The sequence below is a fragment of the Fistularia commersonii genome, chromosome 3, assembly GCF_037954325.1.
Source record: "Fistularia commersonii isolate RoL2024-O1a breed Wild chromosome 3, RoL_Fcom_v1.0, whole genome shotgun sequence".
Classification (NCBI taxonomy): Eukaryota; Metazoa; Chordata; class Actinopteri; order Syngnathiformes; family Fistulariidae; genus Fistularia; species Fistularia commersonii.
In genome coordinates, this window is record NC_141286.1 from 4,932,279 (window position 1) to 4,947,727 (window position 15,449).

The 15,449-nt window shown below is 38.3% G+C and overlaps 1 protein-coding gene across 6 annotated transcripts in view; it reads right to left on the minus strand.

Moving 5' to 3' along the window:
• The window catches only part of LOC147235288 (chloride channel protein 2-like), a 161,116-nt gene that overhangs the window by 34,875 nt on the left and 110,792 nt on the right, over nucleotides 1–15,449 (minus strand). For all 6 annotated transcript variants that reach the window (XM_086142246.1, XM_086142228.1, XM_086142238.1 and 3 more), the window contains 3 exons: nucleotides 11,599–11,668; nucleotides 10,666–10,776; nucleotides 7,422–7,635 (listed from right to left, as the gene is read on the minus strand). In XM_086142246.1, coding sequence (XP_085998372.1) covers nucleotides 7,422–7,635; nucleotides 10,666–10,776; nucleotides 11,599–11,668 — 395 coding nt within the window. The remainder of the gene's footprint in view (nucleotides 1–7,421; nucleotides 7,636–10,665; nucleotides 10,777–11,598; nucleotides 11,669–15,449) is intronic.

Below are 15,449 nucleotides of genomic sequence, written 5' to 3' on the forward strand. Positions count from 1 at the left end.
TATATGTGTATTTGTATATGTGTTTGTGTGTGTGTGTGTGTGTGTGTATATATATATATATATATATATATATAGACTATGATCCCTGCCCTCAGCAAAAGTTTATGTGACATTATTTTCAGCAGTCCCTGTAACACAGCAATCATATCAACTCGCCTGTGGGATAATGTTTCCCCCAATCAATGAAAATGCTTAAGTGAAGACACGTTGTCACCTAGGTTGGCTTGAAGGGGCTCCCTGTGTAATTTTGTGCGGCTTAAATTACTGTAAATCTTTTTAGCCACTCAAATAACTCCCTCTAAAAGCCTCCAGAATGGAGAAGCTCAGATGTTAAAGAGACATTATTATTTATAAAGCTCTAAATAAGCGCGCAATAAACTGCCAATGACATTTCCCATCATTTTTCAAACATTAGCACTTACAGCTCTGCATAGCCAAACACAAATCTAGCACTCGACACACCCAGTGAAGCTCAGAGATAAGTTGATTAATTATTACTGGCATTACCTCGAGTCAATTTTAAAGACACAGGTGATTGTAATTTTTAATCTGTGCCTTCCCAGTAATGCAGGTTCTGCCCATCTGCTGTGGTCAATGGGTTCCTGAAAAGGCTTTATGATGCAATAGATATAAAAGATAATGCTTTTATTTAGACAGTCTCTTGGCTAACCTTCCTAAATGAGGTTCATCACATAAATGTAATTAGGTCTGGTGCGTTGAAGTTCGTAATATTCTTTTTTTTTCCTGTTTTTTCATTTTGATTTTAACTTACAAGACAAGTACTCTATTTGATACATTTTCAATCATAATTCAAGTGGATTTTAAACATTTCTTTTCACACTATTTGTTATTTAATGATCAATTTGTAATTTTGTATCTGCTTGAGGACCACTATTTTAATATACCTCCAACCCTGCTTACAAAGCCGACCGTCCATTAACCAGACTGAGAAAACACAATGTGTTTTGTAAATGAGGGAATGTGTTTACATAACAAATTACAAACATTATTTCATTAAATTAACATTATAATTAAAATACGATTACTCTGTTAATGACAAAACAGTATTATGTAATTTATGTAATGCTCAATGTTCTTTGGATTCCTGGGATATTAACAGATATTTCTAGTCAACATCTGCAGGAAAAAAGTGTAACGGAGGAAACCTCTGCGATTTGTACACTTATTCGATCAGTTTTGAAGTAACAAGTTACGAAGTAAAACATAAATTCTTAATCAAGCAATCTTTAACGTGCAGATGGATGAAGGATTAGAGGTCATTGTGCTGAGTAGGCCTTTAATTTCATTTAATTTGGGGATTTTTTTTTCATTCGCACATTATACAGTAGGGAGATGGGGATGTGTTCGGATGTGTGGATTTTGTTTCCATCCTATTTAAGGTCAAGGACCTCCGAAACATCTCTTTCAATGCCGAAAATGTAACTGATGTAACTTAAACAACTGCTTGAAACATGCATTTTTCAAATCTGACAAAGTAACCTGAATGTTGCTTGCATATCTAGAGAAATATCACTTGTCAGTCAAAATCCATTACTAGTTTTTGGTTGATGTGATTTGTATCCTAAGTGTCATGTTTCGAGGCAACAGGCAAGCAAGTTCTATCTCTCTCTCTGAGCAAACAAACATGGAAAGTGCATGAAATCCATACATGAACACCTGCTGAGAGAGGATATCAAACATATTTCATGAAATGGAGAAATGTTGAGTCATGACTGTTTTTTCTACCAGTTTGTGATAGAAAGTACAAAAACCTAAAAATGAAATGCAAAAAAAAAAAAAAAAAAAAAGACCAGTCTTGAAGAGAGCATCGTCTCTCTGATGTTTTGGCAGCCCCTGATTTTTTAATTTGCTAGTGGATCTGACAGAATAACGTAATGCATGCCTCTGAACTGGCTGCAACCGCTTCCAAGTCTAATTTCCCGACGGGGTATCGAAGGAAGTTGATGGAAACTGATTGGTTTCCTTTTAATTGACCCCACACACACACACATACACACACACACACACACACGAACACACACAAGGCCAAGCAATACATCTGATTGGTCGAAGTGCTCTTGCTCTAAGCTTGGTCTTATAGTTCAGCCAAGATAAACAGTCTTACAAGGTTACAAATCAAGACTTAGCCTCCATATTGTCTAGGGCAGAGTGAGGAGGTTTAATGTTGCCTAAATACGATGTTCGGAAACCAGTACGAGGACGGATGACGTGATCCAAAGTAAATATTATCATCTCCTACTGTTGTAATAGCAGCAGAGACAACAGAAGACTGTTGAACCTATGGTAATGAAAGACTCCGAAACGCAGAGATGGCTAATAGCACGCACAGACTGTTATGTAATGGTTCCCACGCTTTTCTGCAATGCCAAAGGGGTGTGTGTGTGTGTGTGTGTGTGTGTGTGTGTGTGGGGGGGGGGGGGGGGGGGGGGGGGTTGACGGATGGGGTTGAATCTACAGGCGGTAAACAGAAATAAAAGATAAGAAATCCTATTGCCTCCTTGGCTGTGTGGGTGTGAAAATTTGCACGTCTCCTTCTCACAGAAGGCGAGTGTTCCTGTGTGTGTGTGTGTGTGTGTGTGTGTGTGTGTGTGTAACAATTCCACGGGTATGAGGTGGATATTTTTTCACTTTGAATGAAAAACACATTCATCATGGGGGAGGCTACAGTATCTTGTTTCCTATTCCTCACATCAGCCACCTACTTCAGTTTCACATGTTGCAGGGAAATCATACCAATCACACACACACACGCACATGCACACGCACACGCACACACACACACACACGGTATTTTGTGTGAAAGAGGGATGGAAGAAGACAGAAATGTGAATGAAGAATTCAAGGTTTTCTGCACTGACAGTTGAATTCAAAGTGTGTATCAAAAATGAGGAAATAAATCATATAACAGCGATCAAAGAGATTTCTGTGCGCCTGTACAATATTTATGGAAAACAAACACACACACACACACACATTTTTCTGCCTCAGTCACTTTTAACATTTTCAAGGCATATGTCATTAGGCAGTTAATTTAATATATTTGGTGATCGATGATCATGTCATTAATCAGCATCAAGATGGTTTCAGACACACACACACACACACACACACACACACACACACACACACACACACACACACTCACACACACACGCACACTTTTAGCTTGTCTCTCAATCATCTATGCCCTGAAAACTTTTCACATTTCAAAACTTTGTTTTTCACAAAATATGAATGATAGTGTGTGTTTCCCACATTTTTGACTAATGATCCAGCTATGTGCATGCACACACCCACACACACACACACGTATAAGCACACAGGAGTTCGACTGACAGTTTAGATTCCAAATTCACGTGAGATTTATCTCAGCTCAAAAACGTTATATTTGATTAAATTAAGCAAAAGCCACACAGAGAGTGACATGAACAAAATACTTGTGAGATTTATTTTATTCTAAGTCTATATTGTATTTAATTTCTATTTATCGTGTTCTTCATTCTGCTGTATTGATGGGTCTGTGTACCTTTTCTTTCAAGCTAACTGCTTGATGCTTCTATGAAACCCATTTTATTTCTTCAAGTATGAAGTCTAATCTAATCTAACTTAATCTAATCTTGCAAGATATACAAAAAAAACTACTTTATTTAAGGGTAAAAAGAATGTAAGAGCACATGGGGAGTTGGTCAAAATGGTACTTCAAGGGAAAAAAAGGTTGAACGCATCTTTAGGAATTTAGTTAAGGAATTTTTAGTTTAGGAATTATTACCATTCCTGCACCTGCGAGGAAACTGAGAACTAGTTTGTTAACTGCAGTTCTCACAATGATTTGGTAATCAATTCCTGAAATCGGGCTGAGATCTCGAATCAAAGACACTGAAAACTGCTGCCGCTGCAGAGGAAAGGCAATATTTTTGCCGCATTCAGATCCATGGAGGCTGAATGGGTAAAGAAATAATTTATAGTAAATAAGGGTATCGTGAGACGTGCTGATCACTGAGGAAAACGACCATGTTCTCTGTGGGCTGTGTTTATGCAGCTCGAAATCAAATGCTGCTTAAAGAAAGTCAAAGTCCCCTCATTTCATATTTACATGCAAGGCACTGCACCAATATATCACTAGAATTTGCACTCCATACCTAATAAATAACTTGAGAGATTACTAACTGATGTAAATCCATAAACAAAAATTCCTACATTTCATTCGGTGAAAACAGTTTAAAGACTCCTTTTTTAGCGCTGCCAATTTGATGAAGCAGTAAGGAGTCACTATTTTAATGTTTAATTCACTCAAACGCGCAAGATGACAGAAAGAGAGTCAACATTTGTTTTTTGCTATGACAACAGGAAAAAATGTTCTGCCTACTCATGCTTTAACTTACTGTGAAACTTCCAAAACTTATCGCAAATGAGGCATTTTAATCAAAATATTAGGTTTAGTTGTTGGTTCTAAATGGGTATATATATATATATATATATATATATATATATATATATATTTCATTTAAATAACACTCCAAATGTTATTTTGAGGGTACTAAGAATTATGGTTGGGTGTTTTGTGCAGACGAAACTGGGATGTCTGGCTGAGATGAACATTGATTTTCGTCGTTTTTTTTGTGAATCAATGATCCGGGTTATTTTTCTGCAAGTTTTAAATTGTCTTTCAACCATTTAAATTCTCCTCAATGACACTGATCTTAAATTCTGACAGCATCAGCATCATCGAGGTGTTTTTATAATAACAACAAATTTTATTTGTGTGTGTTTTTTCCTCGTGACCATATTAGAACTGTTTGTCAGCGGCCTTTAGTAACCGTGTGTCCTTTCTGTTTGTCCGTATTCACAACACAATTAGCAAGGAGGAAATTGGCCAGGAGAGTGGAAATGGTAAGAAGAGGCCATGAGATTGTAATAGATAATAGAAAGACACATTGGAAAAGAAAGACGGAGAGACTGGGCGAGAGGGGGATCTATAATGAGCAGAGGCTCATAATGGGACAACTGAGGAGCTGATGGAGAAAGTGAAATGCACAGGAAGCTGGCAGGGAGGAGGTTCCTCAGGGGGGAAGGCTACAGAAAACCATTGACAGATGGAAGATAGAATCTAATTTTTCCTCATTACAATCAATTTATGCATGTTGCATCCAAACTACTGTTGCCACCTAATGATTCAACCTCCATCACAGCAAATTGGTTCAAAAAATTAAATGAAAAAGTGTGTCAGCGTGGTTTCGCTAAGCTTGGAGGACACACAGCAGCTGGAGATCCCATTCAGTATCGTGCGGTCGGTATGAATTATTAACGGAGATGAAGGCTGTGAAATGCTGAGCCACTGATGGAGCAACCTCCGGAACATGCTTTGTGTCTTTTGGTGAAAAAAAATAAATAAAGTGTGTGTCTGTCGTCGTGCACAAATAGTAAGAAAACAATGCGCACGATTTACAGCTCAAACAAGAAAAAAGTAAAAATGCAAATATCAAAACCTAACATTTACATGAATGAGTCAAACGACACACACCTGACGTAAGGTTATGTCACTAGATTAGCTATTTTGCACATTATTTTTCAGAAAACAGTGGCTATCACCAAAGCTAAAAATGCATGGGAGCCTTTTTTGTCAATGGATCGCCTCACTTACATAGGTAGGTTAATCTCAGATAAAAATAACATGAGCAAAAGCTAACTACAGGTGGAATTAAAAGTGTATCTGATTCCTGTCTTGAAATATTTGTAAACTTTTGTCTGTTGATGTCTCTGAACATGTGGCATCATCCTCAGAGAGGAAGCCTCCTCTACAACTCCAACAAAGGCTTCTTTTTATCTTTCTCTGATGGTTCCCTGAGGATTAGGCAGTTATTTCTCACTTGTTTCGAGGGGTTTCAGGACAGAGGGTATAAAACTCTCGAAAAAAAAAACTGCATTTGCGATCCTGGGTCGTATGAATAAAAAGTGACATCACACTTTTTTGTGTATGGACTCAGTTATTGCAAAAAAAAAAAGGCAATAATTAAATAACATGACATAAAAATAATTTGAGAAAGAAGAGAAGTCTCGCAAAAAGTCAATGACGATCCCCTTAACGAAAAGGATACACCTCAAATATAGACTGAACAATCGTATATTTCTAAATATTACTCAAAGTAACTATTTTAGTAGTGACTGAAATCAAAGCAAGAAAGTGGCTAGTTATACTGTGCAACAAAATAACCGATGACAAACATTCAGGATGACTCTTGCAGTCAAAAATGGGGCAAATGTCACTACCATGAAGTTTGATAGGAAAAGAAAATCTACTAATGTTTTGAGTGAAAAATGTGTGTTTTTACTGATTCAGAATGCAAAGATATTATAGGGAGTTTGTCGATTTGATCTGAGTCTGCACTGAACCAGTGTTATCAATACTTGCCCTAATATTTTTATGACGTGAGAATCATTAATACTCACAACGTGGCGAGAGCCTGTATTAATCCTTGAAATTCCAATTACTTTGATGCCACTTATATTTAATATTTAATTTCCATAAAAGATTGTCTGCACCCATACAGTGACTTCTTCTTCTTCTTCTTCTTCTTCTTCTTCTTCTTCTTCTTCTTCTTCTTCTTCTTCTTCTTCTTCTTCTTCTTCTTCTTCTTCTTCTTCTTCTTCTTCTTCTTCTTCTTCTTCTTCTTCTTCTTCTTCTTCTTCTTCAGAAGTCGCCGCAGCGAGTCAACTTTCTCCATCCAACCCTATTCTCTGTATCTTCCTCTCTCACACCAACTACCTTCATATCTTCTCTCACTACGTCCATAAATCTTCTCTTTGTTCTTCCTCGAGACCTCTTGCCTGGCAGCTCCAATTCCAGCATCCGTCTACCGATATACTCACTCTCCCTCCTCTGTACATGACCCAACCATCTCAGTCTGGCTTCTCTGACCTTCTCTCCAAAACATCTAACATCTGCTGTTCCTCTGATGGACTCATTCCTGATCCTATCCATCCTGGTCACTCCCAAAGAGAACCTCAACATCTTCATCTCTGCAACCTCTAGTTCTGCCTTCTCCCTTTTCGTCATTGTAACTGTTTCTAGGCCAAACAGCATCGCTGGTCTCACCACTGTCTTGTACAGCTTTCCTTTCGTTCAGGCCGATAGTCTTCTATCCCATCGTACCCCTGACACTTTCCTCCACGCATTCCAACCTGCATGAACCCGTCCCTTCACCTCATTTCCACACTCTCCGTTGCTCTGGACTGTTGACCACAAGTACCTGAAATCCTCCAACTTCTTGATCTCCACTCCACAGTGATGGGCCTACTGTTCAAAAACTTGCTGAAATGAAAACTGTCCTCCCGAGCCTCTCTGGTTATGAACGGTGTCTTAATAAATGTTACGTAGTCTAGTAATGGTGAGGTTTACGTACTCGTGATGCCCCCAACCCAGCTCTGGGAGGTAGGGCAGCTTTTTGATGCGGATGATGGAGTCGTAGAGGGAGGGCTGCAGGGATTGGGCCACGGCGTTGGCTAGGATCACCGCTATCATCACCGGCAGGATGTGGGAGATCTGGCCAGTCAGCTCAAACACGATGACTGCGGTCGAAACCGTGTGGGTGACCGCTCCGGACAAGGCTGCCGCACCTTTGGATGGAAGGCAGAACAGCGTGTGAGCAAATCAGCAAAGACATCAAATTATAACAACAACATATGAAACATTGGCAAAATGACTTTCCTAATCATATGGATTTTCCCGCAGAACACACAGTATGGCTACAAAAGGTTCCTAATATAAATTCGCTATAATACACTAGAAAACCAACCATGCATGGGCAGCATTATTTATCAAGCCTTCAACGTTACGCTTCAGCAAAGCTGGAAATCAAATTTACTGAAGGTTTCCTTGACGAGACCTAGCAATATCTTCCACGCACACTGAGACGGGACAAACCAAATCACCGGTCCTCGCCACACAATCTTCTCCCGTACGCCCATAGGGCAGAGACCCACATTTTCAACAAATTCAATAGAAGCAAATAAAATTAAAATGACAAACTCAGTATTTCTAACCAATAAAGCGCAGTAAAAAAAAAAACCCAGTAGAAATCCAGATTTGAAGCAGACATAACAGCACGGCGCCGGTCATCAGGTAAAGGACTGGAAATTCTCCGGATCGTGACGGGAAAAGAGACGATGTTTAAGAAAAGGCAAGTAACCAAGGTTCCGTTGATCATTCTTGCAACTTAATCAAATCCCTTTTCAGCCAGCTATCCTCTGATAAATGCTGCATTGCACAACCTTACATTTAGTCCGTAAAGCTTGCATCGCTGCGAGATAAAACCGGCTCATCGGAGTCGGGCTTGTTAAGGGCTGAGTCATTAGATTTGGTGCACTACAACATCAGGAAAGAAAACAACTGCCAACCTGCTGTGACATAATCAGCAGCTGTCAACAAGTGAAGGGAAATGCAACATTGAATCTCATTAGACACGCAACTTCTGTAAGGATGGAAATAACACGGTTATCAAGGGGCAGCTGGATTTTATCAAGGCTTGTTTTGTCACAGACCGAGAACACCGTGACTGCTTCCTGGATACATGACGAAACATCTGCCGCATCTTACTGTTTGCATGGGTCTGTAGTTACAGTGGGGAAAAGCGAATTCTCATCTATGTCAACACAAGTTCGAGAGAAGTTTCAAAAGTCAATATTTCATTGAAGGAACTGCAAGTAAAGTATATTACCCACAAGAATTCGGTGCTATTGAATCAACACTAGGAAGCGCTGTGAAAATAATAAATTGTCCGGTCTGCCGTATCGGCCAAGCATGGCACAGAGGTTTCTGTGATGTTTTAGATGTTTGGCGATGACGGTTTGTCAAGGGCTCAAGTTTCGGACTTGGACTTAAACCCGACTCTCACCGAGAGAATGATTAACGGAGGGCAGGATTGCCAAATAGCATCTCGGGTATTTTCGTTCATTAGTCGGGTTTTGACCGGCCCTTTTATTAAAGCCGCCTCCTACGAGACAGCTGAGGGAGTGGGTGGAACCGCGGAGAAATCAGACTAAATATCGGGGGGAAAGATAAAACTGCAGACGTCAGCGTACGAGTGGCGAAGGCTTCAGCACTGTGTTGGGAAAACACAGTCTGGATTATATTGCTAGTTTGCTGCAGAGGCTTCAAATGCAATCCTCTCCAGTGATTCAGCAAGGTCAAAACGCACTCAAGTAAAACCTATTTTCCCTTTGTTTCAATGGTAAGGGGAACAAGTCAAGTGCATTACAGTGATGTTATCTGTGTTTACAACAAAACGCAGACTAATACATGCACCACAGACATACATAAATCAATCAATCCATTAGAAGAAGCTAGGACTGACCCGTGGAGATTGGATTTGTTAGAATCAAGCAAGGACAGAGAGGCAAGACAGGGCCTTTATTTCTTATGCTGAGTGAGGGGCAAAAATAAACTTAAATGAAAAGGTAGAAATAAAAAAAAAAAAAAATGTATAGGAGGTTAAAACAGGCAATAAGGTATGTTGCTTTTGTATTTTATGTTGCTGGGTGTTTTGCTGGAAAATAACTCAGACATAATGTGTGGACTTCACTGTTTTACTACCCATTTAAATTATTCAGCTCTGGCTATTGTTTATTCATATGTGTATATAATTAGTTTCAGATTTACAAAAAATAGAGTAAGTCTGTCACATGTGATTCATTCCAAGAAGCAACAGCCAATGTGGCAATACCCAAACATTTTTTTTTTTTTTGCACTATTTATCATACACAACCTTATATTTTCTCTAAATCATATATATTATGAGCTCTGTGTGGAAGTCTATTGGCTCAAGACGTTTCTTATTTTGCAGGCTGGTGCCTTGGCTGTGTGAGAGTTACAACACATGTGTTTTAAATATCTAAACATATTGGGTAGTGCATTATCTTAATTTACAAAAGATCATTTTAAGGTCAAGCATTTGAGTTTCAAGAAAAAAAAACTTTTTTTTTTTCCCTCTTAGAACTTTCATTAAAACAGGCAAAGAAGGAAACCCCAAAATTTTCCAAGAATTTTATGATTTCCAGCAGTTTATTTTTTAAGTTCTTCTCTTATCCTCATTATGTTACATGACTCCTTATTGTAAGTTCTTCTCTTGTTATTTTCACCGTGTTATTTTGGAAATTGTATAACAATAAACATTTGTTCAACCACCTCTCATCTTGTGAAGCTCTCCCTTGAACCTTGACAGACGTTTAGTGCTTTTCCAAATATTGGCCCGGAAAAGCGCTATAAATGCATGTATGAAAGTATTGACAACAACGGGCAGCAAATAAATTTAAGAAATGGGACCACTGTGTAAAATTTGCCCGTGAATGCACCCAGCAGAGGTAAAGCATGCTTTTTGACTTGGATTTCTGGAAGGGTTTAAATTACGGTTCTTGGGAAAAGAGCTCAAAACAAACCCAATGTCTTCTAAAAATACACACAACACACACCCTACATTTGACTAATATTCTTGCTATTTGCATGGCCTGGACATCGAAAAATGTTGTCACCCTGATGCATCATACAGGCTGTATCTTTGAGATGAGTACTGGATTATGGATAAAGATCGACGGTGGTGGAATGAATGAACTGATGGTTGGAAGTCGACGGGAATATGCGGTTAAACTTACCCACAACAGCATAGCCTCCTGGCACTATGGGGTAGATGGTGCCATCTGTGTTGATACCATCTGGGAACCAGGCTGCCATGCTCTCTCCCACCAGGCGCCCAAACGCTGCCCCTTAAATATGAACACACAGTGGCTGAGACGCATGGCTCAAAAGTGGGAACCATAACACAGAAAATTGTATTTAATCATGTCCGTGATTGTACTTACATACCGGGTAGCTGTTAGCTGACTTTCTGTTTTTAAGGTATGTGAGGCTAACTTACCAGAGACTGGTGAAATCTTATTTTACATTGAACTTAATTAGATCTTGAGCGCTCTGGCATGAATTGCGGGAGTTCCAGACAATCTAACTTAATTTACTGGAAGCACATCACTTTGCTTTTCTAATCAGAAATACTGCATACCCATGAGCAGGATGTTACGATGTGATTTACAAAGTGTTATTTCCTCTGTAACTGACTGAAGTGAGGGCAACATGAAAATAAAAGAAAAATAAACTAAAGTTTTGGAAATCCCAAGCTCATGCAGTGTCTCATTTTAATATCCCTATATTCCCAAATTGATTGCTCCAATATTCACTTTTTTCAATTTCTTTTTAATATGTTTTGTCAAACTGGGCAAACTGCTGTTTTAATATGTTGTGCTTAAATTCATTTTACTTGTCCCACTTCATGCCTCTGACTCATGTAATTTTTTTTTAAATTTCTATTTTGAAAAGTCTGTTTGTAATTAACAGATAAACATAAATCTATTTCTAATCTCATTCTCAGCATGAAAGCAAATTAGTGTCACAAGGGGTTATGATACTTGAGGTTTTTTTTTTTTGTTTTTTTTTTTTTTAAATTAACCGGGATGAAAATATTTGTAATTTTCTCTTTACTGTTGGTCTGAAATTTGTTTTCAGTGGAGCAACGGATATCGTCAAGCACTTACCGATGACAAATACTGGCATGAAGGCTCCGCACGGCACGGGGATTGTGGTGGCCAGGGCAGACATCCAGAACTTCGAAAAGGAAAAAACAAAGTTATAGCAAAGGTACAAAAGAAAAAAGAAAAATAAATAATGGGAGCAGGTTGGTATTTTAATTAGCATTGAAGTGCCACCCTGTTTGCCCCTGGATAATGGCTAAGTTGAATCCTCCACCAGCAATGAGGAAGGAGGTCATGTGGAGCTTATTGCAGGGGTTACATTGAGCTGTCACTTTCACTCCTCATCTGAAAAAGACCCTGAAATGAAACCTGGATAATGAGCGGGCCAAATGTTCGAAAAGGACTGCTAATTAGGAGAGGCAAAGAAAAATAAACCGAGGGAAATGTCACCACTGATAATATGGGAACATTGTCGTCAGGTGCCAAGATTAAGCAAAGGGATGAACATTAGATTAGATTTCTGTGGGCTTGGCATGCTAATTTTGGGAACGAGACAAAAAAATCTGTAAATGAATGAATGTTGTATCTGATAAAAAAAAGGACTGAACACGACATCGACAAAATGGGAAACTGAGAGTCATACGTTAAGCTGACTGAACTGGATATTTTTTAACATGTCTTTTGCAGTTTGTTAAGTGGAAGAACAAGACATTTCTCTTTAGAAACCATTTGCAATTTGAGTGATGGTGTTTGTTGCGTCGCACTGAGACATTCCTCAATATGCGCAATATTTTCTTGACTTTGCCCTGATTTAAATCTGCCATTGGAATGATTCTTGTGTCAAGATAGTGTCTTAATGTCTTACCTCATTACAATTAAATTTGGTATTGGGGTGTTAAAGTTTTTTTTTTTTTTTTTTTTCCCCAATAAATGTCAAAATACAAAAAAAACAAAAAAAACAACAACTAAGTATTAGAAAGGAAACGATAGCAGTAACCCCAATAAAGTCTTGGTTTGATCATTTTATCCATAATCTGCCTGCAATGCCGTCTTGATAGATACTTTTGTTTGGTGCAAAACCCAAGTGTCAGAGTTAAAAGTACATTCTTGTACAATACAAGATGTAAATGTCATCAAAATACTTCAAAAAAAACACACAAGTTGGTCTGGTTTGTAAATGAGTTCCTTCAAATATCCTTGATGACGGTTTTCAAATTGAGTTTACCAGAACTGCAGGGAGTAAATGGATGAAAAAAAAAACAAAAAAAACAACACTATTTATTGTGTTCACACAATGCTTTGCACCTATAACTTGTCATCTAAGGCAAATAATTAAAGCAGAGTTGCATGAAACACATTTTATCTAAATGCAAAAAAACGCAATCCCATTCACACTCGAGAAAGCTGACGACGTCTGCTGGAAAGAAACAGGTTGGTTTCGGTGAATTATAACAGCACACACATTTTTACACCATCCTAATTGCTCCTCATCATAACCATACCAAAAAATATCCCACTGACCGTCTCAGTGAGTAGAATAGCAATATTGGGTGTTTCTTTTCCAGCTATTACACGTATTAATGTGAGAATAATGAGTGCATATGATGCAATGACTTGTTAATAGTGGCAACATTCATACAGTGCATGCAAAGAGAGCTTTAGTACAGCAAATGTGAAGGCCGAAGACCTTGATCACCCCCCAATGGCCAGGTACGATAAGATCATTAACAGGGCTAGAGGATAAAAGTTTGTTTGGAGAATATAATAAGCTTCTGTCATGACTGGTAGTTCTTTCTTGATTCGTTTTTTTGTGTAATAACTGGCTTTTTTTTAATAAGTTCTCTGATGGATTTTCAGGCATTAACACATTTCTTAAAGAAAAAGCAATAACCTGACCCTTACTTTATAATCATGTGTGCAACCCAAACCTGTCACAGGCACAGACGCCGACCCCTATCGGAAGTATTTGTATTACTGATATTGTAAACACACTCGTTCAGGAACATATTTCTGCTCCTTTTCATACATGCACACTTCAACAAAGACCGGGTCAGGCGCGGAAAAAAAAAAGAAACTTGAGACTCTAATATTCCATGTTTTCATGCAAAGGATTTGTGAACTGGTGTACCGCGCAAGCTATTACACAAACCTTCACATCAATGTAATAACTCAGGGTTTCAAATAGACTTTTTAATTACACTCATTCCGTCTCTCATCCCTCCGTGCCTCCTGTTCTCTCCATCTTTTTCCTGTTCCCTCTGCTCTGTCTATAGTTAGCTGTAATTAAGGCCGGCTGCCATGACAAACTAATGGATCTTCTTCTGTAACCCTACCCTGCTGCCGGTTTCACACATAAGTGTGCAGTGTTCACACATTGCACACAACCACGGACACACCATGACACAGATGTGATGACGAGAATCAGAAATGAATGCGCGCCAGATACATGAATAAACAAAAATAGGCCTCACGGGGAACCAGAGAGTCAGAAATAATACTTCAGATGTCTCATGTGCTGTCTTCTCTTCCCTCTCCAATTACTTTTGTTTCTTTTCTTTCTCACAGACACAAAAAATCTCAATAACAGCAGGAACGATATGAAAAATGCGGGAAAGCACGGCACGGGGGTAATGTCATTAGAAGCCATGAACTCAGTGTTTGGGATGGATGGATGGATGGATGGATGGATGGATGGATGGATGGATGGATGGATAGATGGATAGATGGATAGATGGATAGATGGATAGATAGATAGATAGATAGATAGATAGATAGATAGATAGATAGATAGATAGATAGATAGATAGATAGATAGATAGATAGATAGATAGATAGATAGATAGATAGATAGATAGATAGATAGATAGATAGATATGCATGAGCCACACAATCAACAATGCACTACAGTTTTATAATAAATGAACCAAAATCCCAGTAACTGAAAGTAAAGGGTCATTTCGGGTTAATTTAGAGCAAACCCAGGCATTTTACGGCCCTCGGTTCACATCCGGCCCGGTTTGCTTTTTTATCCGGCCCACCAATCTATTTTCTTTGAATATTTTAGTATTTTCAATCAATATTGAATTTAGAAACTCCTTATTTTTTTTCCTTTTGTTTAAGTCTGTATGGATAATAACATTCAAAATAATGTTGGTTCATTTATAGGATCATTAATGATTTTAAAGTTAAAATAAAATGGACAAAAACTTAAATATTTAAATTGCAATTTTTATTTTGTTCAATTTCAATGATACCTAGTTAGCCCACGCATAAAAATTAACAAAGAAATGTGTCCCGCAAGCCAAAATAATTGCTCCCCCCTATTTAGAGACATAAATGAAAATATTGAGACACATGTGGCGCAGTTAATAAAATTAGATCATAAAAACAAAGGAGAATCTGTTTTGGTCTGACTTCTAAATTCTATAAAACAACCATATCATCAGCATAAAACTACATCTTTACAACAGATGAGGCTGTGCTACTGTAATGAAATATAAATAGCACATATACATGACATGGATTTCATCATGCTTATCAAATACATAAAAAAAATCGTAAAAAGTGTTTTTAAACTTTATCATTATTAATGTCGGTATAACCCACTTTTAGCAAATGGTATTTATAGTTATATCATATGACACTAGCTTGATCATACATCTCTTGATTTCATCTTTGCCCCCCCGGCACAGGAATTACTGTTTACACTGCAAACAGTGTAACGTCTCTCGACAAAAGGCTCGATTCTTGAAAGAAAAAGGGAGGTTTTAGTATGTCTGGGATCAGAGCGAGTACAGATGACATCATGGAGTAGGTTTTCATTAAGCTCATATTTAGCAGAGCGAGGAGATCTTGGTTCTCTGTTTCCCTCTCTTACAACAGATGCTGATGCACAGTTGTGTTGTTTGCAAAAC